General features: G+C 36.8%; 1 protein-coding gene across 4 annotated transcripts in view; it reads left to right on the top strand.

The window, feature by feature from the left end:
- Tet (Ten-Eleven Translocation (TET) family protein) overlaps positions 1-27,559 on the top strand; it is a 174,310-nt gene that overhangs the window by 14,933 nt on the left and 131,818 nt on the right. For 3 of the 4 annotated variants that reach the window (XM_034968382.2, XM_069498627.1, XM_069498625.1), the window contains exons 2-3: positions 1,720-3,602; positions 13,764-13,919. In XM_034968382.2, the coding sequence (XP_034824273.2) occupies positions 2,466-3,602; positions 13,764-13,919 (1,293 nt within the window). In that variant the 5' untranslated portion in view covers positions 1,720-2,465. The remainder of the gene's footprint in view (positions 1-1,719; positions 3,603-13,763; positions 13,920-27,559) is intronic. The other variant, XM_069498626.1, reaches the window with a different exon arrangement.

The raw sequence follows: 27,559 nt of genomic DNA, 5'->3' as shown, positions 1-27,559 counted from the left end.
GAGATTAGATGATAGATAAGATTGATACAGCGCAAATACGTCGCCTAGCTAAATCACGTGCCGATGATGATAAACAATAATTACAAAAAATAAATATCGATCAACTTCCCTGATTAGTTAATCACGACAGTCAAGTATCAGCTGAGAGAATATACTTACCCCAAAGACTTGAAAAAATAAAGGTTGCCTACTATCTCCTCGCAAGTATGGGGTTGCCAGATATATACTACTATCATCTGACATTTGATCGAATTTTATGTCAAGTGAAAGATTATTTTATTCCCAATCCAGGTCGCCTTATCAAAAAGTTTTTTGACCCAGATCTAAGATGTAAATTTTTCTGTTTTTGATTTTCTGTAATTTCTAATACCTACCGGATCCAATGCATCTTTCGAGTAGAATATTATAAACAAGCTCGATGCAACCGGTATTACCAACGCTACATCTTCTTTCTTAGATCTTGGTACATTTTAGGTTTTCTCATCTCACTTACAACGTCCACCTACATCATTTTATCATCGTCATTTATCAAAATCACAAATTCTGCCTAATTTTCAAGTTTGTTCTACCGGCTACGTTACTTTAGAAGCAAAATCACTTATTCTACGTATTTTTCAAGTCTGCTCTACAACTTTTTCGACCGTGTAGGCAGCATTGGATGCACCCAATTCCCAAACTATCTATGCCATCACGTGGTGTGGTTGTAAACAAACTATAAATAGAAGGGTACGCTAGTGCTACGCACTATTTCGGATGGACTATTTCGAGTGAACTATTTTCGTTATATTCAATTTAAAACCGCGTTTTCGCCGATACGCCCGAGTATTTTTAACTGTATTGTTATTGACGCGTCACTTAAATTCTAATAATATTCTTCCTGTTTCTATATTTATCGTGAATTCGTGAAATCGTGTTTTTTCTCCAATCGTCACCATACTAGTTTTGTATTGTATCGAAGCAGGCGTTACTTTTCGGAAATCCATGATAATTATACTCGTACAATGAACCAAAAGCTTATTTTGTTTCAGCTTATTATAGCAAATTAAGATTTTGGTTCATTGTATACCATAAAAATTGTCTCTTTGATTACTCGGGCGTCGAGACGCAAAATATTGATAAGGAGATCAATAAAATTATGTCTTTGAACGTGAAATACATAATATCTAACGAAGATTGAACTCCATACTAATCCATACTACTTAGTTACCAGGTACGTAGGTACTATTAAATGCGAAAATATGTTAGTCTGCCTGCTAGCTTTTCACGGCCCATCTGTTGAACCGATTTTGACGTTTGGTACTTTGTCCTTTGGTAATTTGGTTGGTGTGGTTTTTGGTGGTAGGCATAGTCGTAGGATGCTCAAAAATGTTAATTTTTTTGTCAGTAAGTTTCAGAAAGTGAATATTATAATATTCTTTATGAAACAATAACAAACCACAAATCAGAAAGTGTAACGGGAACTCTGCTAAAATAAAATATATATATAAAAATAAAAAGGTCAAAACTTAAAATAGGAAACTTAATTTAAAACTATTGAAAACTTTACGTGCGTCATTGCATCGATTTGAGCACGCTCCATAACTGCACACGCATGCGCACCTGGCCTCACTTGTTATAAATATACCATTGCCATACTATACTGATATAATACCCCTATTTGTTTTGATTCAATAAGTTAAAAGTTTGCCATGTTTTAATATGTATTTCTCTTGTTCGCAGATCGGTGCAGGCCGCACGGATAGCCCCGGCCAGCCTCCGCCGCGCTGCACCGCTGCAAGCTACAACAACAACTGAACAAAATAAACCAAAAGCCACAAAAGCCTCAAACCAAAGCCTCCAGTCATATCTTTCGTTTCAAAAAATTAACATAAGCACTATTTTTTAAAACCTTTTAACGACTAACTTTAAAACGCAAATAGTATACGCTAACTCCCAAACAGTACAAATTAATTTAAGTCTGAATCGATCGGTATTTACATAAAAGAAGCCTTGAAGAAAAAAAAATTAAAAAAGAATCTATCAACGACCAGTATTTTAACGTTCCAAAATAACATAGATCGTTTAACGAGTGCACAAAATATTTTATTAATAGTTAACGATTTAAAAAAAACGAACCAATTCCTCGAGCATTTTCTAAAAAGTCAGCCAAAGATTTTTATAAACTCTAGTACATAAGACTCGTATAAGTTAACTGCCTGTTGTTAAGTACTTTTACATTATTTATTTCATAGTGAGAAATCGAAGATATTGTGATTAGTGTAGTGTCAACCGGTGTGCCGTATAATCGTAACGTATAAGTGCTATTTAGTATAACGCGGACAAACGAATCCAGTTCAAAGAGTACAAAGTCAAGTTCCAGTTCAGTTCCGAGTGTTCAGTACAACGTAAATAGACTTAGTAGAGCTTATATTCGATAAGGATAGCAGCGAGTGAGACGCGATGAGGTTGCGTCGAGGCATCACGTCATGAGCGAGGCGCTCGGAAGCGAGGCGGACGCGGACAATCCGCATTTGCCGCCTTTCTCCACCTTCGTCGGCGACATGGCGGAGAACGAGCAGCGTATCCTTGCAGATGCGCGCTTGCTCGATCCTGCCTGGGAGTACTACGAGCGGACAGGCGACACGGTGTCTGTGATCAGCCAGCCGCAGTACCGCCCGTGGGAGTCCATGCCGCTCGCGGTCGGCACCAAGGACGCGCTCCTGCGCGCCGGCTTCTCCTCGCCGCTCGAGTACCAGTCGGTCACGCTGCAGCCCATCCCCAACAAGCTACCGTCCTTCCAGAGCCAGTTCCAGACGTTTCCGGAAACCACAGTCATACCCGAGACGGGGCTGCCGAGCGTGACGCCAGTACCCGTCACCAGTAGCCCCACGCCCAGCGCGAGCCCTAGTCACTTAACCCAGCTCACGCAACTAACGCCATCATCTCCAGCCCACCTCACCACTTTGGCCCAGGTGACCCCCTTATCCACAACGTTAACGACTCTGTCACCAGTAAACGCAACAACATTCCATACCTTAACTGCCGTAAACGCAAGAAGCTACCCCATAGTTCCAGCGCCTTTACAAGCGCGAGAACTGACACCCGCCGGCCAGGCGTACATAGACGACCGGCATATACAGCTATACCAGCCAAATATCGCAACAATAAACGCATTCCCCGCACAAAACGGCATCCTACATCAAAATGGGACGCTCCTACACCAAAACGGAAGCTTAATACAGAATATCCAAAGTCCGACAGTAGTTCACGTGTTAAAAAACGAGCCCTTCGATATGAAGTCGTTGCAAGATAAATACACGCCGAATGGGTTACACCATAGTAACTTTCAAAATCCAATGTTAATTGACAATGGGTATGATAAGAAGAGCAACGGTTTTGGCAGCGCATCGTCGCCGACGCGGTCTGATTTTCGGAAAAAGGAGCGACGGAAAATGCGTGCAAACAGTTCAGAGTCTGACGGGTCTAATATGGAGGTAGGGTCGGAGAGTAGTGGGCAGGTGGCGGCGGTGTCGTCCACAGCTGGGTTCAAGTCACCGATGCACGGCGCGCCGCCCATGGCCACTGGGCCGATGGAGCTGGACGACATATCCAGTGAAAAACAGGTGAGTGTTTAATATCGTTGTCAGTAGTTACTTTTACAGAATCATGACATGGCCGTTCAAGTTACTTCTGAACCAATAATAAATATATTTAACCAAAGTATAAAACTATTACAATTCCTATTACTATTTTCTAGAGAAGACGTCAAGTTGCTCTGGGAACGGTCATGGCACGTTCCTACATAGTAGACAGAACCTAACATCGATCACAAATAACAAGTAAAAAATTGTTTTTCTCGCATTCCGTTCGTATTTTTTTATCCAAAAATTTGGTATTCAGATAATATTAACATGTAAATCGGAATCTTCAAAATCAATAAAACATGAATCATCGCGAAACAAACTTTATATCGCGTATATCTATCTCTCTAATAATAGAGCAGATTTAAACGCACACCATAAAATCAGTCAGGACAACCAATCTCTCTTCCGCGAATTGCGTAAACAAGACGCTCGGGAATTGCGAAAAGCGAATATTCGTCGTTGTAAGATATGGGAATTCTCTGAATTTCATCCGACTTACGCGGCGGCGGAACTGTGAACATATTCGGGGACTTCGAAAAAGAGAAACTTTTCCAGTAAATTCCACCTTTTATTATTCGAGGAGCAGTTTTTATTCGGTCCCGAGTTGCGAATGGCCGAACTCTCTGTCTTCGCGGCTATAAATTTAATAGTTAGCCGATTCGCTTGCTCCTTCAATAAATTAACTTCCTCTCCCGTTTAAAAACACAAATTAAAGCCCGGGCGATTTACGCGTGCTCTGCTTAGAAAATTTATGAGCCCCGTTCAAATTTAAGCGCTAATGCAATTAGGCGGCAGTTCTGCAAAGCCTATTAACACCCCAGTTATAAAGGTATTTTATTTCAAGAAAAGACACTTAGTCTGCTTTTTTTCTTTTTCAAGTGTAATCTTAAAAGCTTAGTTACCAATTAAAGCTTTTGTATTTAGCTCATAAAATATTTCGAACTCACATCTGGTAACTACTTGTAATTTTATAAATTTCGGACAAATTACAATTCAACAACAAGGTAGAGAGGTTTACAATTCAAGCATTCTACTAGGAATTTTAAAAACACATAGGTGCATGTGATCTATTCCCTATAGTCTAAGCAAGCGATGAAGTAGATAAAATATGTCAGTGTAAAGTTGAGAATGGGTTGTGTGTGAGATCTATAGAGCGCGCTTTGACTTTGCTCAGACTTATGATAGTTGTTAAACGAGACGCTGGTAAAAGTCTCGTTTTATCTGCAACTTAAGTCTGTAAAGTTAAAGTACTTACGCTCTATCTTAGCTAGAAAAAACGAAAAAAATGATGCAAAAAAAATTCAGAACACATCACTGATATTATTTTAAAAGTCCAAATATTCACCATTGACTTTGCAATAATTTGCTGTTTTATAGCTGAAGCATTAAGATAGGTCATGACTTGTAATATTCTCGCAACGTCTTAATAAAGAAGCAAAAATTAAAGACGTGTGTGTAAAAACTGACAGTCTATCAAATATGGGTTAGAATATAGCAATTATATCCACAGCTTTCTGCTGTTAGTGGTTACACAATGAATGTTAATGCAATTAAGTAGTAGTAACTTCGCATACCGTAACGTCTATACAGACGAACCAATGTATGTGTCTATTGCTGATATTGTCGGACACACGGCAAACTATTGTGATTCGATATACAACTTATTGATTGTCATTCAGAAGTTTCAGTGTGATGCGCGGCCATGATACAGACCGACAAAGATGAAAAAAAATTACAGTTTTGGTTTCAGTAAAGATTATAGAGTGCCCTCGAAAATATTTTTTTATATATTTCAATGTTCAATTGGACCTGTTACGTTTTATTATAAGTATAGTGATGGAAATCACTTACGATAGGTTAAGAGATTGACTACATTTTTACGTGTCTCTGCCCAAATACCGTAAAAAAGTGTTTAAAGAATGTATTTACGATAGAACCCCATAAAGAAGTAGGCACATGTGTATTAAGTAGGTATGGGGAAGTCAATAAAGTGGTTAGCCCCGGTTTTCATACCATAACCATCGCTAAGCTATACCTTTGAAAATATACTATAGTTATGAAAAATTAAAAGAAAACTCAAACTGAGAAAAACAGGCTTCATCCACCAGCCGTTTCAATGCGAGGTTTCATAGGTATTTAGTCAATTGATCAAGTGGCTTGTCACTACTGTAACAACTTCCATCCAACAAAATCAGATTTCAGTTAGGCCTTGCTACGTCTACTGAGCCCTATATTGGCTATGGTCTGCAGATTATAATATTTATTCTATGTCGGCAGCAACTAAATTGGGATCATCTGTTATTATTTTAATATAGTGGTCACAAAAAAGCTAGCTGCGAGCAATTAGTCTAGGTCTTTACTTATAACACCTGCGTCTGCAAAGGTGTCCGTTAGTAGACTAGGAAACGCTGACATTTGTGCCGGAATGTTGTAAGTCTGGAAATGTTTTAGAACTTAGTTAATCATATTTTACTAGGTGTGTTACTAGTTTCTAGGACGAATTTGCTCAGCTAAAGTCGTTCTGTAAATACCGTCAAATACAGATGGACAATAACGAAATTTTTTATTTGTTTAAAAAAAATTGCCAGTTAATAATGACTAATATTCCCCTTCCCCTCCAACTAAGCTAGGAGCAGTACGACAATAGTGTAACGGGTGGGTTTTGAACCGCCCGCGCTAATCTTTCGGAATTCAGTCTGCTCCTTAACCGTTCAGCTATTGAGATTGTTACTTTAGTGCTTTTAAAATTGATCAAATATCGACTAAGATATCGTTCAATCAATAAAACAAGTCGGCTGGAAGCCTTTCCGAGAGCGCGTTATCAAAATCGGCCTGTCACCTTCCTCATCTACCCGCTTCTCGCCACCTGCTTTAGGTCAATCGGTCCAACGTGGTAGAGGTCAATCCTACACTACACTTATCGGAACGCGGTTTTCACTTTAGAACACAAGCACATGAGTAGTATACAGAAGCCCCACCGACCGTCGGTTCTGCGACAGACATGACCTGCCCACTGCCCACACACTTGATGCGAAAGTGTGTTTGTCAGTCTGCCCTCTTCGTGGTCCATCCGTTTAACGTATTTTGAGAAAGTACCGAGATAGCACATCCCGCAGTCAGACAGGTTGCACTTAATCCTGGAAAACAAAGAGTTCCAACGGGTTTTTCCAAAAAAATAAAATCTATGCGGATGAAGTCACGTGTATCATCTAGTTTTATATACAATTAATTATTTTCTAATATAAAAATGTAAATAGGTCATAACCTCGTAACCATAAATTGTACTTTGTAAATACAAGTTTGTACTAGGTAGGTCCCTACAGTTATTATGAAAAAAATCTTGTTTAAATTCCAGTTTTTAATTGTGTCTCGTATGGCAGAAATAATAATTATAAAAGACAAATGACCTATTTCATTCAACGCTCCTCTTCAGTATAATTGAATATGTAAATGTTATTTATTTATTTTAATCTTACTTATGTGGGGATGATGTTATAAGTTAAACACGTCCAGTCTTAATCGAATCCCTTTTGATACTCCATACTTAGCAGTTAACAACATATTCTTGTACTATTACACCTCACTTAATTTAGTTACAGGGGTTTGCTCACAAAGTGAGCATGTCACCCCTGTAGAGTACAAACCGTACGCAAAAATGTCTTACTTTCTACATCTAAGCCTAACTTTCGACTAGTCTTTTTAATCACGTGGAAACTTCAATTTTCCGGACACAAAGTAACCAATGTGTTAAGTCAGGGTATATAAGCTATCTACCATTCCAAACAGCCAATCCGTCCAGTAGTTTTTGCGTGAAAGAAAAGTAACAAACACATACACACACACCTACAAACACACACTTTCGCCTTATAATATTATTTATGATCTAACAACGTAACTGTAGTAGTTACAATGTTGTAATTATGATATGCAGATGTTATCGGCAACTCATTACTGACACGCGAATACCGATCTCAAAATGTACAATTAATAAAGAAAATAACCTTGTTAACCGTTACTTTTGCACTATTATCCAATGATAAGGCAATGTTAGAGAAAATAATATTAAGTACATATGAACTATAATATTTATTTAGTTAGGAATATAAAAGCTTACGAACTTAGCACGAAACATTTAATGTTATATAAGTACCTAGGTAATTTTTTTTAGTAGGTAATTTAAATATTTTTCTCTAATATAATATTGCAGAAACTACCCTAAGCTTTGCTTTGATATTTAATAAATAATTAACATTAAACAAAAAACTCCAAAAATATTATTTCATTTAGAAAATAATTCAAAAAGTAAAATAGCAATTCATGTTAAAATATTTTTGATAAAATAAACTAAGTAACTTTTTTTTTCACAACCGTTCAAATCAAATATAATTCGACAAGTTATATTAGTTAAGAAGTAATTTTATTGATTAGCCAATAAAGTGGAAAAGTTATTTAGTCATCTCGAAAGTATGACAAATACACAATCTATATGACTAATAACTTTTCTTTCCCAATAGTATACATAATATGGATAGGCTTTTATTTCGGGTAATTGGCTCTATTTTTCAATACCGGAACAACCTGTTAGGGTTGCTATACACATAGTCGCGTCGCGTCGGCACATTCGATTCGACAATTTATTGAAACATCAAACCTATTCGATTGTATTTCTACATACTTAATAATGAAACAGGTCTTCTCTCAGAATGAGAAGGGTTTAGGACTATAGAGTCCGCCACGCTGACCTAGTGTGGATTGGCAGACTAGACACACTTTTAAGAACATTATGGAGAACTTTTTGTACTTGCTTCCACTAGTACGGAGATAAATGGTTCGAAAAAAAGCCGCTCGAAAATCGCCCCTCAAAAAATCCAGCCATATTTGCTAATATCAAGGTACATTATAAGAGAACATCCGTGCAAAATGTAAAAGTCTGAGAGGTGTGTCAGGACTTTTTATTGTATGAGATGTCCAATTCTATCGCCGGTTTATGCCAAGCATACTATGTGTATAGCAACTTACAGGAGTGAGTCAAATGGGAAAATCCAAGGCGAAGTTTCCTAGAAACTAAAATACGAAACAGGAGACGACAGAATAAATTCAGGCTATTTATTACTTACCTACCTCCGTTACGAATGAGTATTTACGTCTACGATACAACTCTATATTGTAGTTTTAGTTTCGTAATAAATCTTATTAGAGGTACTTACCTACTAAATGTGGTTATTTGTAGCAAGGAATAAAGGTAAAAAAATATTAAAGTCTTTAGACTCAATTGCTTTGTTTTCATGAGTACTTTTTAAGAAACACAATAACAATACGCCTGATAATGGAGATGGATGGTGGGAACAGAGTTACACATATAAACTCTGAAAAGTTTGAGGCATGGGATCGAACCACGGACCTCTCGAGTCCCGATCAGGAGGCAGACGTCTTAACCACTAGGCTATCACCGCTTACGACGCGCGTCCCGGCGAGTATTGGTCGATAAAACAAAATGCGAAAGTGTGTTTGTTTGTTTTTTTGTATGTCCTTCATTCACGTCCTAACTAAGCAACCAATCGACTTGATTTTTAGCATAGAGATAGTTGAAAGGACGGAGAGTAACATAGGCTACTTTTTATGACGAAAAATCAATGTGTTCCCACGGGATTTTTAAAACCTAAATCCACGTCAAGGATATCAGCTATTTTTATTTATTTTATTTACTACTAGCTTATGCTCGCGACTTCGTCCGCGTGGACTACAAAATTTCAAACCCCTATTTCACCCCCTTAGGAGTTGAATTTTCAAAAATCCTTTCTTAGCGGATGCCAACGTCATAATAGCTATCTGCATGCCAAATTTCAGCCCGATCCGTCCAGTAGTTTGAGCTGTGCGTTGATAGATCAGTCAGTCACCTTTTCCTTTTCTATATATAGATTATTAAATTTATAAAAATAACATATTATTCCTAGCTAGTAGAACATATAATATTACTCTCATTTAACTAACTGATTAGTAGATTAAAAAGCTTTGGGTTTAAAGAAAGTTTTTTCTTTTAACTTATTTGATGATAGTGTATGTTAAATGTAAAAAGCATAGATGCGGGCTTTTTGAGGTCATTGTGATGATTAATGTGTTCAGACACACTTTCGACAATTCAGATTAAGGCTTATGCTTGAATTAAGTTGATTGGATTAAATTTCAATTGAATTAGGTGGCAGCAGATGTATCGAACGTTTAGAGACTCAATGCATTTAGTTATGCAAATCGTAGGTGTTAAAATGTTTAATTAGAATGGCTCGTGCCCATACGAGTAGGACAGTGGGTGCCATCTGCCGAACCGGAAAGAATGAAGTCGGTTAAAAATCGGTCACGTGCGAGTCGGATTCCCACACGAAGGGTTCCGTACCATCGTACAAAAATAACACTTTAAATTTTTTATTGTTTTTCACGGTTACCATTTTGAAATTCGTATTATTTGTTTTTATAGCTGCAATAGAAATACACATTCTGTGAAAATTTCAACTGTAAGAAAGAAAGAAAATGCATTTATTTGTTGTTGGTGTCACAGATAAAAACAAAGCACAAATGTAGGTAACATTTTCATCTGTGACACCATCCCAAATGTGTGTACAGCTCAGCATAATGTCTGTAGCTTCTTCTTCTTCGCTCTGGGCTGGTTTCCGCACTTAAACGTTTCCGACTGTTGTTCGTTCAACTGTAGCTAATACGGTTCACGAGATACAGCTTGTTATCAGACAGACTGACGGACGGACGGACAGCGAAGACTTAGGCTGAGATCTATAGAGCGCAATTTGACTTTGCTCTGACTTAAGATTGAGTTAAAACGAGACAGACTTATGTGAGAGATATATAGGTCTGTTTCGTTTTAACTCTGTCTCAAGTCTAAGCTAAGTTAGAGTGCGCTCTATAGATCTTACCCTTAGTAATAGAGTACCGTTGGCATCCTTCGGGTGCGGAACCCTAAACATGAAGTCGGTTAAAAACATGATAGATGTTCCATAGCATAATAACATACAACATTGTAGCTTTACTTGGTTATATGGTTTCAATAGGTTAGTTTAGTGTAAGTATTATATTAGTTACTAGCTTATGCTCGCGACTTTGTCCGCGTGGACTACACAAATTTCAAACCCCTATTTCACCCCCTTAGGGATTCAATTTTCAAAAATCCTTTCTTACCGGATGCCTACGTCATGATAGCTATCTGCATGCCAAATTTCAGCCCGATCCGTTAAGTAGTTTTGAGCTGTGCGTTGATAGATCAGTCAGTCAGTCAGTCACCTTTTCTTTATATATATAGACTAGCTTATGTCAAATACCGGTGGCCCTACCGCGGTTGTTTGACAGCTACAATGTCACGATCGCAATCATCTCCGATTGGTTAATGCTCGCTCACTATTGGCTACAAGCATTGTTGCAACAAGATTGCACAAATCAGCCAATCAGAACAATGGAGATTGTAATAATGATTGATGCAGGTTTTAGACAATCGCCCTACAGATTGGTCAAAACGATGGGCCGTAAAAACGTAGCACTACAAGGGACCTATGTTCAGACAGTCTATCGGTTGATAATGATGATGATAGTTAACTTAGTACTATTTAGGATGGGTTACTACGGAACCTAAAAAAGCGTCAACATCTATAACAGATCAAGTTGTAAAGCGAGTAAGTATGTACAAGCTAGTTGATATCATAAAAGTACATGTTCTTCATGCCAATAAATGCAACGCAACCACATTCTCTATAGTTCAGAAGCGGCGCAAGATTTATTCATCCTTGTTTATAAATTATTTCATTTTTAGGGTTCCGTAACCTCAAAGGAAAACGGAACCCTTATAGGATCACTTTGTTGTCTGTCTGTCTTTTGCATTTATAATATTAGTATGGATTAGTGACCATAGACCCGTATTAGTGGAGCCCACCTGAGGAGTTTTTTATATTTCTGGTCAGGCATACCTATTAGTACCTACTGAAAAAAGTATAAAAAATTGATGGTTAAAATATTCATGGACTTTTTCGTAGATGAAGATAATTTTTTTAATTATACCTAGATACTTACTTACTTTTTAGGGTTCCGTTCCTCAGAAGGAAAAACGGAACCCTTATTGGATCACTTTGTTGTCTGTCTGTCTGTCTGTTAAGAACCTACAGGGTACTTCCGTGACCTAGAATCATGAAATTTGGCAGGTAGGTAGATCTTATAGCTGACCATTTGGGAAAAATCTGAAAAGCGTAAATTTGTGGTTACATCACAGAAAAAAAATTAAATTGTGGTCATGAATTAATAACTAGTATTTTCAATTTTCTAAGTAAGATAACTATAGTGGGGTATCATATAAAAGGTCTTCACCTGTGCATTCTAAAGCAGATTTTATTTATTTTATGTATCATAGTTTTTGAATTATCCTGCAAAATGGCGAAAAAATACGACCGTAGTACGGAAGCCTCATTGCGCGAGCCTGACTCGCACTTGGCCGGTTTTTAAATTCGCATCAGCTGTGTTGTCGGGAACAATCGCGCGATTCCGATCTTGACGGTACCCAGTGCACGAATGAAGATAATGAAATGGCTGCATTTCGCATCACAGCTGTTGTGTTTATAGTGGCAATTCGGGCTTGTTTTTGCTCTACGAACAAGCTACGAACAAGCTATTTTACGTAGAAATATTTGGTTGTTCAACATGTAGAAATAGTAAATGATTGTTTTTTGAATAGCTATTGAAAAGCTTTACAAAATATCTAAATATATAAAATGAAAAGGTGACTGACTGACTGAAATACTACTTACGACTGAATTACTATTATATGAAACTCATGGTAATTCGTCACGATTGAGCGAAACACATGACCCAGACGAATCATTAACGAGATTGGTACTCCGAAATTATCTGCGCCATGATACCTATCGCCCATTAAGGAGTAATTTTGCTTCCATTGTCTTTTCTTCCTCAATATAAAAGTTCGATAGTAGCTTGAGAGATAAATAAGGGCTACTGCGTGATTTGCAAAGACTTAAATTATGACAAAGTCAAATGATTTATTCATAACTAGATAATGCCCGCGACGTCGTCCGCGTGGATTTAGGTTTTTAAAATCCCACGGGAACTCTTTGATTTTCCGGGATCAAAATAAGCCTATGTCCTTTCCCGGGATACAAGCTATCTCTGTACCAAATTTCATCAAAATCGGTTAGACGGATGAGCTGTGAAAAGCTAGCCGACAGACAGACAGAGAGACCGACTGACAGACAGACACACTTCCGCATTCATTATATTAGTATGGAATAGGTAACATGTTACTCTTCGTGATCAACCCATCGCCAGCTCACTACAGAGCACGGGTCTCCTCTCAGAGTGAGAAGGGTTTGGCCATAGTCTACCACGCTGGCCATGGGATTGGTAGACTTCACACACCTTTGAGAACATTATGGAGAACTCTCAGGTATGCAGGTTTCCTCGCGATGTTTTCCTTCACCGTTAAAGCAAGTGATATTTAATTACTTAAAACACACATAACTTCAAAAAGTTAGACGGGCGTGCCCGGGATCGAACCCTCGACTTCCGATTAGAAGGCGCAAGTCCTAACCACTAGGCTATCACCGCTTATGTACCCCTTATATACATTAAAATATGTTGATAAGCTTAAAACCATTAGTGAAAATAAATATAACATAATATATAACTTATTACGTAGGAAGTAAAGGTTCTGTCTACTAATGCTATGTGTACTTTACCAGATATAATATAGTTCTCCAAAAAAAATATCTTTTTTGGCTGAATTTATGATAAGAGAATATAATGGAAATATTTTATTGAAATAAACTTTTACAAGGAAGTACATTTGAATGGTCAAATGCATCTTCCACTGCACTGGTTCGGAATGCCCTTCCTACCGAGAAGAACCAGCAAGAAACTTAGCGGTTGCTCTTTTCAAAGATTCGATATACAATATAATGTTGTGCCATGTATAAAAGTAATTGAAGTCCAGCGAATTGCTCTTTTATATATTTTTATAACTTCGAAAAGTTATGTGCGTGCCCGGGATCGAACCCTCGACCTTCGATTAGGAGGTAGACGTCCTAATCACTAGGCTATCTCAGCTTATAACGTGAATTCAATATAACTTAATTCTAGTTCTTCCCGTCACAGACTAAAAAGAAGAGGAAAAGATGCGGCGAGTGCATTGGCTGCCAAAGGAAAGACAACTGCGGCGACTGTGCGCCGTGTCGCAACGACAAGTCGCACCAGATATGTAAGCAGAGAAGGTGCGAGAAGTTAACGGAGAAGAAGGTAAGAGATTGATTATACTCATCTTTTTAGGCTATGTACATCTTCTTAGTATTATATATAAAACACACAAAATGTTTCTACCCGTGCCCGTTATAGTCCTTGAAACCATCCAACAACCGATGTGTTCCAAACCGGTGTCATTAGAAAGGCAATAATGAGAAGATGTTTTTTAAATGTTTTTAGCGTAGTATAGCACACGCCGGGTATCCGATATTAGATGATAAAACTCCAATGTGACATTGTGCATAATTTTTTTTTAGGTATTTTACATCATAGTATGTGTTCGTATTTTCGTACATAGCTTCTGCACAGCTCTTTAAATTTGAATGAAACTAAGAAAAATCGTTCCTAAAGCACCATCCACACCTCCGCGACTAAAGCGACTACGAAGCGGGAACGTCAGCCGCCTCCCATGATATTTAATGGCGACATACACATTACACACCTACGCGACTACAACGCGATTTGACCGCATCTGCATAGTAGGATGCACCCTATAGGTACCTTATCTAGTGATCAGCAACAATGCCTTAACAAAATATGAGGTTGGCGATTAGCATTGTAGTTGCGTAGAATGTGCGCGTATAGATCCGCGTCGTGGACGCTCCCGCATCCAGTTTTCATGACGCGCAGGTGCGACCGTAGCTTTATTTAATAAGAATAAAATTTTAAAACATTAAGTACTATTCTATAATGCTCAAAATGATGAGTTACATACAATCCTACATTTTACATATTTACGTATGCTTTTGAAAACACCTTACACTTGTTACTGTCAATTCTATATTGTAATAGTATTCAAATCGAATGCGAACGCAAACGAATATACTGACGTCGCTCGTGAGTTTAAACACGTGTATGTTTTCAGAATAAGGAACATAGAAACAGTTAGTTCGTGATAAGTGATAACATTTTTAGAGTGTAGAGACGTGATCATTCGTACTTATCCACTTCCTACCTGAGTTACTCCGAGTTTTGCAAACATTCAAAACAGTTACCTACAGTTAAGATCTGAAATACGAGGCAGTAACAGAACATTACTGACCGGACTGAAATAAAGCAATTGATTGCGGATTACTTCCGAAGTGATCTTAAAAGGACGGGGCGCCAGTCGACATATAGACCATTCGTAATCGATGGTGAGTTGTAAGGCTCCATAACACTAATTTAAAGTTAATGAAAACCACTCATTAATGGGCATTTTCAAAGGCAACGATCTAACACATTACAGCTGTAATTTATGTCGTAATTACAGTATCAATTTCAGAAAAAATGAGCGCCACAAAGAGATTGAGCCTCAATAGCTCAACTGGTATAGGAGTGGACTGAAAACCGAAAGGTCGACGGTTCAAACCCCGCCCGTTGCACTATTGTCGTACCTACTCCTAGCACAAGCTTGACGCTTAGTTGGAGAGGAAAGGGGAATATTAGTCATTAACATGGCTAATATTCTTTTAAAAAAAAAAAAAAAAAAAAAAAAAAGATTGGCTACGATTTTTCATGGGCTATTAACTTTGCAGTTGTTTTTATTATACTTTTATGGTAATCGTGCTCTTTGTTTTGAATTTCGATTTGCTAAATTGTTTTTCTGTTGTATTCGTAACGTGCTATATTATTTTTAGCTCTCTTACCTATTTGTTTAAGTATCTATACCTAATTGCTATTAAATAATTTTGAAGGTACCCATGCATTTACATAAAATTGACTCGTAAGCTTTAGTCATCATCATGATCAACCATTCACCGGCTCACTACAGATCACGGGTCTCCTCTCAGAGTGAGAAGGGTTTTAGCCATAGTCTACCACGCTGGCCGAGTGTGGATTGGTAGACTTCTCACACCTTTGAGAACGTTACGGAGAACTCTCAGGCATGCAGGTTTCCTCACGATGTATTCCTTCACCGTTAAAGCAAGTGATATTAAATTACTTAAAACGCACATAACTCCAAATTGTTAGAGGTGCATGCCTGGGTCGAACCCCGATCTCCGATTAGGAGGTGGACGGCCTAACCACTAGGCTATCACAGCTAAGTATATGCTGGCACAGTAGCACCTTAAAAGTGAAATGCCAGGGTAAAAGCAAATTTGACGACCTTCCTGGCGCAGTAGTAAGTGCTGTGGTCTTATTAGTGGAAGGGCCCGGGTTCGATTCCCGGCAGGGGTTTGGAATTTTATAATTTCTAAATGTCTGGTCTGGTCTTTACCACCCTACCGGCAAAGCCGTGCCGCCAAGCGATTTAGCGTTCCGGTACGATGTCGTGTAGAAACCAAACGGGTTGGGTTTAATAAAAACTGCCATACCCCTTTCAGGTTAGCCCGCTTCCATCTTAGACTGCATCATCACTCACCACCAAGTGAGATTGCACTCAAGGGCTAACTTGTATCTGAATTTTAAATTAAAAATTAAATGAAAATGCATGGTTTAGATGATTTTTAGCTTTGCTTAAGGCGAGGAGTGATAGATAGCAATAATCTTAGAAAATCGAAGGTATAAGCTTGTAAAAAATATCTGTCGAGCAAATAATATCGTTTGGAAGAAATCAATTTCTGAATATACTGTGCCTAATATGATATCGAGTTAGCTACGAAAGCGGTTCTCGAACGAGATTGATTTTCTATCAAATATTGTGAACGAAATATTTTATCTCGAATATTTTTTTCGTGAATATTGACTGAAATATTGCTTAACTGAATTAAGTTTAAAAAAAACATGAGTTTTTTACAGGGTTACACATAATTTTGCTATAATTAACAAGGAGAAATATTGTAGATTGCAATAATCATAATATTATACTTAAAAGAGGAGTTTATTCGTAGCGCGCGTCAAACAAACGTAGTTTTTATTTGAATATTAACTAATCAAACGAAGCGGGGCACAGCATTGACCCGAGCTTTGTACGGTGTATATTGCGGGTTTGAAAAAACTAAATCGCTAAACTACAAAATGAGGCAAATGGTTATTGGTATTGGATTGTGTTTAGGTAGTATGACAATGTGGCTAATTCCTTTGTACACAATCTCTAAACTAAACTAAAATATCACGTCTAAATCTATTGCTATCCCTTTCATAGTGTTGCTTGCGGAAAAGGAAAGCACTAGATTTAAACCTGTTAATTTAGTTTAGTTTAGAGATTGTGTACTAGAGAATCGGCCCCAGTAACGCTAAATTTTTGCAAATTTTTATGTATGTTTATTTGTTTCTAGAACGTGTCTACGAAATTTTGTCGCGTTTGATTGGTTAATATTCAGATAGGTAAGTATATATTTTCTGTAGAACGTACTATCTACGTGAATATTCAAATGAAAACGAAACTACGTTTGTATGGAAAACGCTGGGGAGTGCGCTAGAAAAACTTCTCTAAATTGAATTCAAAATAGCTAGTAAGTACCTATTAAGAAAAACTTTCTAAGCTTGTATACTTTATCGAAATACGCCTTCAAAACTATTTTAATATAAAAAATGTAAAAAGGCCGAACCTAATAATTATAATATGAAGCGGATTCTAAGGGAGAAGTTCCCCGAAACTTGAGAGAAGAAACCTACTTGACTTAATTTACGATTACAAGTTAAGGGCTGCAAAGTAAGTTAAACTTAGCAAATTAGTTTTATAACAAGCGCCCCTGAAGCTTCAGTCGGAGGAAGGGAGGCCTTCCCTTGTTCTGTGTAGAATCACCTTTATTTAAAGCCTACTTTTAAAGTAATTATTCTAAGTAGAGCTCTATTTTGCTAGTGCTCTTATAACGATTTATGTGAGCCCTCTACCTACGTTTATTATCATCAATTCACGTTAAACGGTGAGGGCTTTGTACTTTGTACCTAAAGGTATATAGATCTAGCCTAAACTGTGATAGTCACGCAAGAGAGAGGTGCCCTTCGGTGCCTCCGTCCCCTTCTGTAGCTAATTACTATTCTTCTTGGCAAAAGTTGCATGCTACGATTGTCTGATCTTGAGAGATCGCTATTGAAGTCTGCCACATTATTCACTAAGTGATCAAGGTATTTCTATTTATTTTATCTAAATACTAGCGACCCGCCCCGGCTTCGCATGGGTGCAACGTAGATACTAATGTGGTGTCATTGAGGTGTCATTGCCTCGGAAACACTGAAATGAGAGGAATTTTTGCCGACCTAATTCACATTATTTCAATTTCTCTAGGGATCTCTAATTTTTTGAGAATTAAACTATAGCTATAAACCTTCCTCGTGAATCACTCTATCTATTGGTATAAACCGCATTAAAATCCGTTGCGTAGTTTAAAAGATCTACGCGTTCATACATTCATACATACATACACACGCGGGAAGCGACTTTATTTTATACTATGTAGAGATATATATAAAAAAAAAGTCTCGACTTCGTTCGCGTGGACTACACTTTCAAACCCCTATTTCACCCCCTTAGGGGTTGAATATTCAATTCTTAGCGGACGCTTACGTCATAATAGCTATCTGCATGCCAAATTTCAGCCCTATCCGTCCAGTAGTTTGAGCTGTGCGTTGATAGAGCAGTTAGTCAGTCAGTCAGTCAGTCACCTTTTTCTTTTATATAAAACCAATTGTATTCATCCAAAATTAATAAAAACATGGAGGCATAAGTAAAGTAACAGTATTAATCTTTATCTTTGTGACGTCCGTTACGTGTGTTTTTAACCGACTTTTAGGGTTCCATCTCCATCGAAAAAGGAACCCTTTCAAGATCACTTCGTTGTATGTCTGTCTTTCGTGTCTGTCAAGACCCGTCAAGAGAATCAATTCCTATAGGGTACTTCCCGTTGACCTAGAATCATGAAATTTGGCAGGTACCAATGGCTACCAAATAAAAAATCCGAAAACCGTGAATTTGTGGTTACGACACAAAAAATAAAAAGTTATTTTTTGTTAGTTTTATGTTACGGAACCCTTCGTGTGCGAGTCTGACTCGCACTTGACTGGTTTTTTCAAGTAAACTTCAGCAAAACCTTATGGCATTATTTATATTATCATATGTCGTCCACATTATCTGTGCGCACGAGTCAAACGAAATGTGTGCGGCAGCTGCGTACGCGCTCCAATCACTGACTGCAAATGGTAACACCTCTAGGATTCTTTATCGTAGGCCAATCCTACCATTGTGGAAAGGTGTTTTTTGTAGGCGGTTTTCGTTAACGCAGCTGGGTTTCGATTGTGTAGGTTTTATATAAAATTACTTTTTTTTTTCTTGTCTTCGTCTATAAAGTGCTTGATTAAAATCTTAAAAGTTGTTACAAAAAATATGTCCTGAAAGTTTTGGAAAGCGGGTTAGTTATTTAAATTTTAAGATATCATGAAGAAAAAGAATTCAAAAAATACAAAAAGTAGGTATTTCACACAAAATTTACTTTGATTGATTATGTTTGCTAAAATATAACGGATTTCAGAAAGTTAGAATTGAGTATTTTGAAGAGAGTTACAATTTTGGAAAACCTTTTAACATCTCTTATTCATCGTCGGCTCATAACTAAGTACGAGTCTTCTCTCAGAATGAGAAGGGCTTAGGCCATAGTCCACCAGCACCACGCTGGCCAAGAGCAGATTGGCAGACTTCACACACCTTCAAGAACATGATGGAAAACTTTCAAGCATGCAGATTTCCTCACGCTTTCATTCACCGTTTAAGCAAGTGATATTTAATCATAAGCACATAACAGAAAAGTTAGAAGTCCGCACCCTGAACCTCGGACCCCCAAGTACATACTTAGGTCTTAAGAGGCCGACGGTTAACCACTAGGCTCTCACCACTTATTATCTAAATATAAAAAAGGAAAAGATTTCTGACTGATCTATCAACGCACAGCTCAAACTACGGTTCGAGCTGAAATTTGGCATGCTATTATGACGTAGAAAAGATTTTTGAAAATTCTACCCCGAAGGGGGTGAAATAGGGGTTTGAAATTTGTATAGTCCACGTGAACGAAGTCGCGAGCATAAGCTAGTACAAGAATATAGATAAAAATAACAGAGAGCAGAATGTAGAGCTTTACATACGTTTCGCGTTGGCTTTCTTATCGTGCATGTGTAATGCCATCTGTTGCCGTCACCTGCATGCGTGGAGCGTGGCTTCGTTTGATATTCTAAAAATTCGATTTCTCGATATTATTATGCACTAGTATACTAGAATCTAGATGATGCCCTCCACTTTATCCGCGAGGATTTAGGTTTAGACTCAAACGGGTCTTTATTAGTTCCAATTTACGCTAAATTATGTAAAAATAATGTCTGTGACTTTGTCCGTGTGGATCAATAGTGTGTTAAAAAAGCTCTGATCACATCCTCGTATAAGTAAGTAGTCTTGCGTGGCAAAATGGTACAAATAAAGACCTCTTAGTTTAATATGTATTTAAATATGTGTAGGTGTAGGTTAAGGTGTAGGTTTATTAGGTACATCTAATAAATGCAAAGATTAATAATCTCTATTTTAAACATTTTGTTAAAAATCATCATTTTTCGCTGCTTACCTACCACCACATTATTTTTATTCGGAATTTCTGAAAGGTATAACGTAAATGCAAAATATACGGAGTTGTATAGGACTATAATAATACTACAAGTATATACTTTTTTTTTTTAATTTTATCGCACAATAAAAGTTTTATAACAAAATGCTCGGGCACCTTAAGTCCTACCAGTCAACCTAGGAAAGTGGTAGGTGGTGGCTGGTAAAAAAAAGAGATTTTATACAAGATAATGTTGAAATAAATAATATTAAATAAGTAATATTTATTATACCAAAGTATCTACTTAGTTGGTGATATAATACAGATAATGTTACGATAAAAAAAAAATTGGATTACACCAACATAACAATCAAGAACATTCATAAAGCGATATAACTATTGTTCTAGCAATATTTTTCCCATAAATATCAGCGATCTAGACATAATATTATTATAGTGTAGCAATTCAAGTATCATATGAAATAAAACTAACAGATATAATAACAATAAATTATCCTTAATTTCGAGATGGCGCGACTGTATTGCCGTTCCATTAATTCGGTGCGCAAAAAATTTCCTCGATTAAAAGTAAATGTATGAATAATCCGCAAAACAAAAAAGCCATTAAAATCTGCGATAAAGCAGTGGATTTATTGCAAAGTTTGTCGCTAATGTTTATGGCTGTATTGTTGGGGAAATTGTGAAACTCCAAAGGAAAACTCACATTTACATTCCTTTCAGGGACTAAGCGATAGGTAAGCATGTATTTTGTACATCTATGTCAATACTTACGCAGATTCCAAATAAAAAACCGGCCAAGTGCGAGTCAGGCTCGCGCTACGAGGGTTCCGTACTACAGTCGTATCTTTTCGATATTTTGCACGATAATTCATAAACTATGATGCATAAAAATAAATAAAAATCTGTTTTAGATTGCACAAGTGAAGCCCTTTAATAGATAATATAGTCATCTTACTTCAAAAATTTAAAATAATTACTTCATGACCACAATTTTTTTTGTGAGATGTAACCTTAAGTTCACGGTTTTCAGATTTTTTCCCCTAATGTCTTCTATAAGACACCTACCTGCCAAATTTCATGATTCTAGGTCAACGAGAAGTACCCTGTAGGTTTCTTGACGGACCGACAGACAGACAGACAACCAAGTGATCATATAAAGGTCCCGTTTTTCCTTTTGAGGTACGGAACCCTAAAAATCATTGTTATCCTAAGAAAACTTTATGTGGTTAATTGAAGGGGCCATGACCCTCAACAATAAGGAATACTGCATTAATATTTTGTACGATCTTACTTGCAAAATCTGAAACTCAAAAACAAGATGCGATTTTAAGATTACACAGCATAAACTGTTAGATTGCGCCGGTGTTTTTCTAAATCTATATTAATATTCTAAATGTGAAAAGTGCTGCCTGTCTGTTTGTTACCTTTTCACCTCCCATCCGCTTAACCGATTTTGCTGTTTTATGCAGAGAAAACATGCATCCCAGAGACGAACATAAGCAACTTTTTATCCCGGAAAATTAAAGACCCACAAGATTTTAAGAACCATAATCCACGCGAACGCGCTTATGCCACGTGCCATTATGTAATTAGACTTCTATAACTTTTTGAACTATTATTTTGTATTGCGATTTGTTTGTTACTAATCAAACTGTGTGTCTACTTTCAATCAACCGTACTAGTACCTACGCAGCAAGCGTCGAACAATAAATCTATCCATAAAAACTCGCATGCCTTATTGAAAATTAATAAAATCGCACACTGTGGAATATTGCAAAAAAGCGGCCAAAAAAATCGGCACAGATAACAAATATTGACACTCCCGGAAAAAAGCACAAAATGTTCGATTTTCAACCGGGGGTTCGACCACGTGGACTTACGTACGTAAAACGGTCGGTTTACACTTTTGGTTTTTTTTTCCGGCACGCGCCAAGGGCCGCCGCGGCCCTGGCCGGTGATTCACGGGGCTCACTTGGCAGATGGCTGGTTTTTGTGCTATCAGCTGATGTAACGGGCCACATCAGTTAATGATGCATCTTGCATTGACTTACGTAGGTATATCTACATTATAATATCGTGTAGTAAGTAGATTTTGTGTTTTATAATATGTACTCGTGAGTAGGTCGCATTGTACGTAGGTTGTTGAGGTTTTGTACTGATTGGTTTTTTTACTGGATTGCCTTTAAGTTATATTTAATGGGTGTACGAAATAAATGGTTTATTTTTATAGGCACATACGAAATGTTTCTTTGTTGATAGGTTTGCGTTGTAAGTAGATATTTATATATAATGATTTTTTCATGGGCTTTAAGCTATTTTTAATGGCTTCACCCTGATAGTTATTATTCTGAAAGATACACAATAAATGAGCTAATTTTAAAAGCGAAAGCTAAAGCTTATTTCGTTGAAAGCTTTTTGTTATACTCAAAGATTGCAGTTAAAAGCTATTTTTTACAAAAAAAAAAATTTGAAATACAAGTAGGTAAAATAAAAAGACTTCTTTTAGAGAAGACTCTATTAGTTAGAATATATATTATATTGAAATTATGACTATACCCAATGACATTAATAATAAATTTTGACATACTACAAATAAATCTAAACTAATAAAAATTAAATATTATTTGAATATGACAAATAAAAATGCTTGTAATGTAAAAATGCTGAACTATATGAATGTACCTATGTACCTACTGAATTAATTATGTAGAGGTATCATGATTTAAACTTGATCATAACCGCCGAAAAGTATTTAAAACATTACATCAAAGATATTTAAATAAAAATTAATAAAAAATATCCTCATTGTGTTCATAACCCCTCGCAAGATGGCCGCCGCTGTATAAACTTGCATCGAATATAAAGACGCATTGTCGCTCGTTAATAAAATTTAAATAGAAGAATTAAAGTTGAGCTCATTCATGTAGGCAAGCGACAAAAACCGGGTCTTCATTCCAACCGGTTTTACATATCCATCACCAAACGTAAAAACGTTTAAAATTAAGGGACTATCATTAAAAAAGTCTGAAATTCAGACGTGAATAAATTGTAGTAAACCGAAGAAAATAAAATTGCTCATGATTATTCATTACTTCAGTTGAGTATTGTATACTAATTACTAGATGATGGTAGTGAGTTGATCCACCTGGATTTAGATTTGTTTTTAATCCCATGGGAACTCTTTGATATCCCGGTATAAAATATATGTATATATATATAATTTATGTATATAGACTAAGAGCCAGCGCGTGCCAGACCTTCGTTATTTTATAAAAGCTGAAAGTTTCTCTGCGTATTGTCAACACTGGGAAGAACGTTTGTTTGGATAGCGACTTCTTCCACCCGTGGATTTTCTCTTGCTGTTCAAAAACATCGGATTTTTATATATTACAACCCCCGTTTTATTGCCTTCATCATATTATAAAGAATCTGCCAAATTTTGCAGGCATTAGTCATCCAGGTCATTCTTCCAGGTTCAGGTCTTATTATGATTTATGAAAAAATACAAAGGTTTGAAATACTTATGTATTCCATGTGTATTCCTTTAAAAAAATCAAAACTAAAAACTATGAATTAACTAAAAATTACACCTGATTTCATAACCAAAAGAAACGCGTCGGTCTGCTTGAAAACTCCTTCAAAGCATGCGGCGACACCATAGCTAAAATGTAGACTATATTGTGTGACAATAATGAAAAGTTTTTAAAACTTTTACAATACGAAAAAGTTTTCGAATAAACAATGAAGATTCTTATCACTGTTATTAACGACAATTTCGAATGATTTCAAAACTTTCAGATAAATTATGTACAACCTCGCATTTTTTTAATTTTCTCATCTTAAACTCGCGAAAGCTCTACGAAACTCTGCCACCGAGCAACAAATCAATACTTTTTCCTAGCGAAGACTACCCCAATGCACGCACCTAATTCATATAGCCTAGACATAAATAACGCTGTCTATACGACCTCCTTTCTACTAGCAAGCAGTTACGCACACAGGCACAGATCTCGACCAATCGCGCTCCAGTTTCACAATATAAGTGCACTGGTTGTGCAAGTGTGCGTAAGTGCGTGAGGGGTGCGTTGATGCACCCCTACTAGTTACTACGCATTCGAAGTAATACGAAATGTTATGCGTTTCAACGTATTCCTACTCTTTGAATTTATTATTTTCTTCTTGGTTTTTATTTAATAAATTATACTCAATTATTTAAAAAAAATTACGAGTGATTACGAGTTACGATTTTAAAAGTATGTTCTTAATTTCTAAATTCTGATTAAACCGAAATTATAAAACAAAGGCCAAATCTATTAATAAGTCACTTAGCAACATTGTTAGATTGTACAAAAACCATACAATTTTTGACGAATAACAACGTATTACCGATATAATTGATTTCTGCTAATTTAGGCCGTTTGTGACAAACGAACGATCTTATTACAAAAACTGTAGACGCGATTTAAACTGACTTGCATTGTATCTGATAGACATGCTTGTCTGCTGATAGTGTGTTTGTCTGTCCGTCTGTCTGTGACATTGTCATCGCGGAAATAAACATACTTAGGCTACTTTTTAGTCTGAAAAATCAAAGAGTTCCCACGACTTTTTCAAGAGCATAAATTCACTCCGGACGAAGGTCCTACTACGAAGTTTCTACTAAGTATACTTACTGCTATAAAGTAAGAAGGTAGGTGAGTGATACAGTATTTTCAAAGGCGTTTTTTTTTAATATTCCGTGTGGATAAACACAAGCTCCTGCCATTAGCGAAGCGATGCCAAGTGGCGCGTCAAACGCAGCGCGGTGGTAAAATCGCGCGTGGCCACGCATATGCGCCTAGTGCCCACTCCACGCAGCTCCGTCCCTTAACTATTCTAATGGAAGTATGGAGAGGTTTTAGCACATATTTAAAATATAGTTTTTCCAAGGATGCACGATGTTTATGTTTTTCTTTACTAAGTTCTTTAATCATACTTAATTAAAGCAAAAGGGCATAAGGAGTTATTTTGTAAAAAATAATAGAATGTTTTTTATTCATGTAAACTTTTAACAAGTACTTATAAATAGTCAGGTAGTTTTAATTAACCACTAAATAAATTACTAACAATAAAAATACATAATTATATCTTGTTGTCAAGTCTAAGCGTGGATTGTAGTGGTTTATTTCCAGTATAATAATTATAAACGGTGCTTCAGTATGTAGGTTTGTATAGTAGATTTTATAAAGTCTAAGTCTGGTGTTTGTGAATATCTAGAAATATTTTGTCGTTGTTTTTAATCGACCCCTTTAAAGAATGGACAAATATTGAAAACCATAAAGCTCAATACTTAGTTATAATAATCATCTTTATTTCAGATATTACATCCATTTTGTTAGTAATAAAATTAATTGCTAATGACTATGTTAGTAAGTAGGCTGTTTCATGCGTACTTTTATTTATCTAGGAATCTATCACCCATGAGACACTTGAGAGTGCATGTGCAAACCAACCCAGTGTCTCATAAATGGATTATCTAGTTTTTCAGATAAGGTTTTCAGAATACCGTTGGAACTACCTCGGATTCTGCTCATCACTGAAGCTGCTCTTTTTCTCATAAAGATTGCATAAAAATCGTCGGTATGAGCCTCCGCAAACATCAGCGATGCACTGCAGAACCTCGGCAGCCCCATCAGCACTCTGAATCCATTATTGTATTGGACACGCAAGTCGTTGTAGGCCCTCTGCGTATATGTCACCCACAGGTTGCACGTGTATAAAGTTATAGTTATATTATTTGGGAGCTTTTCTGTACCTCGGTAGTCGTATTTTTAGGCTTCGATGTAATTTTATCTTCTTTATTTTAGCGTTTAAACTATCGTGTTTATCTTCTTTGTAATTGTTTAAATTAATATCAAAGAATAAGCAGCCAAATAAGGCCAGAAATTCAATGTAGAGTTACAAAAACCGGCCAAGTGCGGGTCATACTCGCGCACCGAGGGTTCCGTACTACAGTCGTATTTTTTCGACATTTTGCACGATAAATCGAAAATTATTATGCATAAAAATAAATAAAACTCTGTTTTATAATGTACAAGTAAAGCCCTTTCATATGATACCCCACTTGATATTGTTATCAGGTATCACTTTGAAAATTGAAAATACTAATTATTTGTTCATGAACACATTTTTTTATGTAACTACAAATTCACGGTTTTTGGATTTTTTCCTTTACTTGTGCTATAAGACCTGCCAAATTTCATGATTCTAGGTACGTTCAACGAGAAGTAGGTACCCTGTAGGTTTCTTGACAGACAGACAGACAGACAGACAACAAAGTGATCCTATAAGGGTTCCTTTTTTCCTTTTAAGGTACGGAACCCTAAAAATGAGAAAATAATATTATTTATGCAATATTTTTTAGGCTAAACAGACAGAAGTCAGGTCAGGACAGGTAGGTATACCTAGGGTGTATCGTAGGTATGCTAGGTAGGTGGCTACGCAACTTGTAGTTCATCCAGTTCATTAGAGCCTACCCCGGCACGCGTGGGGGCGCGGTGCAGCGTCAAGCCACCCTTGCCTCGCCGAGAAATCTAATTCTGGATTAGAATTCCTACACTCTATAGGGAAGCACAGTTTTTATTCCAACTTAAATATTATTAATCAAAGCTTTTTTCATCTGGAAATTTCAGTGGACACTTTGGTCCAAATCAGTTTAGATTTGATTTGCTCGCTTGTTTTTTAGGGTTCCGTACATCAAAAGGAAAAACGGAACCATTATAGCATCACTTTCTTGTCTGTCTGTCTGTCTGTCTGTCAAGAAACCTACAGGGTACCTCCCGTTGACCTAGAATCATGAAATTTGGCAGGTAGGTTGATCTTATAGTTGATATCATTTGGGGAAAAATCTGAAAACCGTGAATTTAGGGTTAGATCACACAAAAATTAAATTGTGGTCATGAACTAATAATTAGTATTTTCAATTTTCTAAGTAAGATAACTATATCAAGTGGGGTATCATATGAAAGGTCGTCATCTGTGCATTCTAAAACAGATTTTTATTTATTTTTATGTATCATAGTTTTTGAATTATCCTGCAAAATGTCGAAAAAATACGACTGTAGTACGGAACCCTCATTGCCCTCGAGCCTGACTCGCACTTGGCCGGTTTTTTTTAGTGGAAATCCT

This window comes from Maniola hyperantus, chromosome 5 (assembly GCF_902806685.2).
Source record: "Maniola hyperantus chromosome 5, iAphHyp1.2, whole genome shotgun sequence".
NCBI classification, from domain to species: domain Eukaryota; kingdom Metazoa; phylum Arthropoda; class Insecta; order Lepidoptera; family Nymphalidae; genus Maniola; species Maniola hyperantus.
This window is presented reverse-complemented; position numbering and strand designations above follow the sequence as displayed.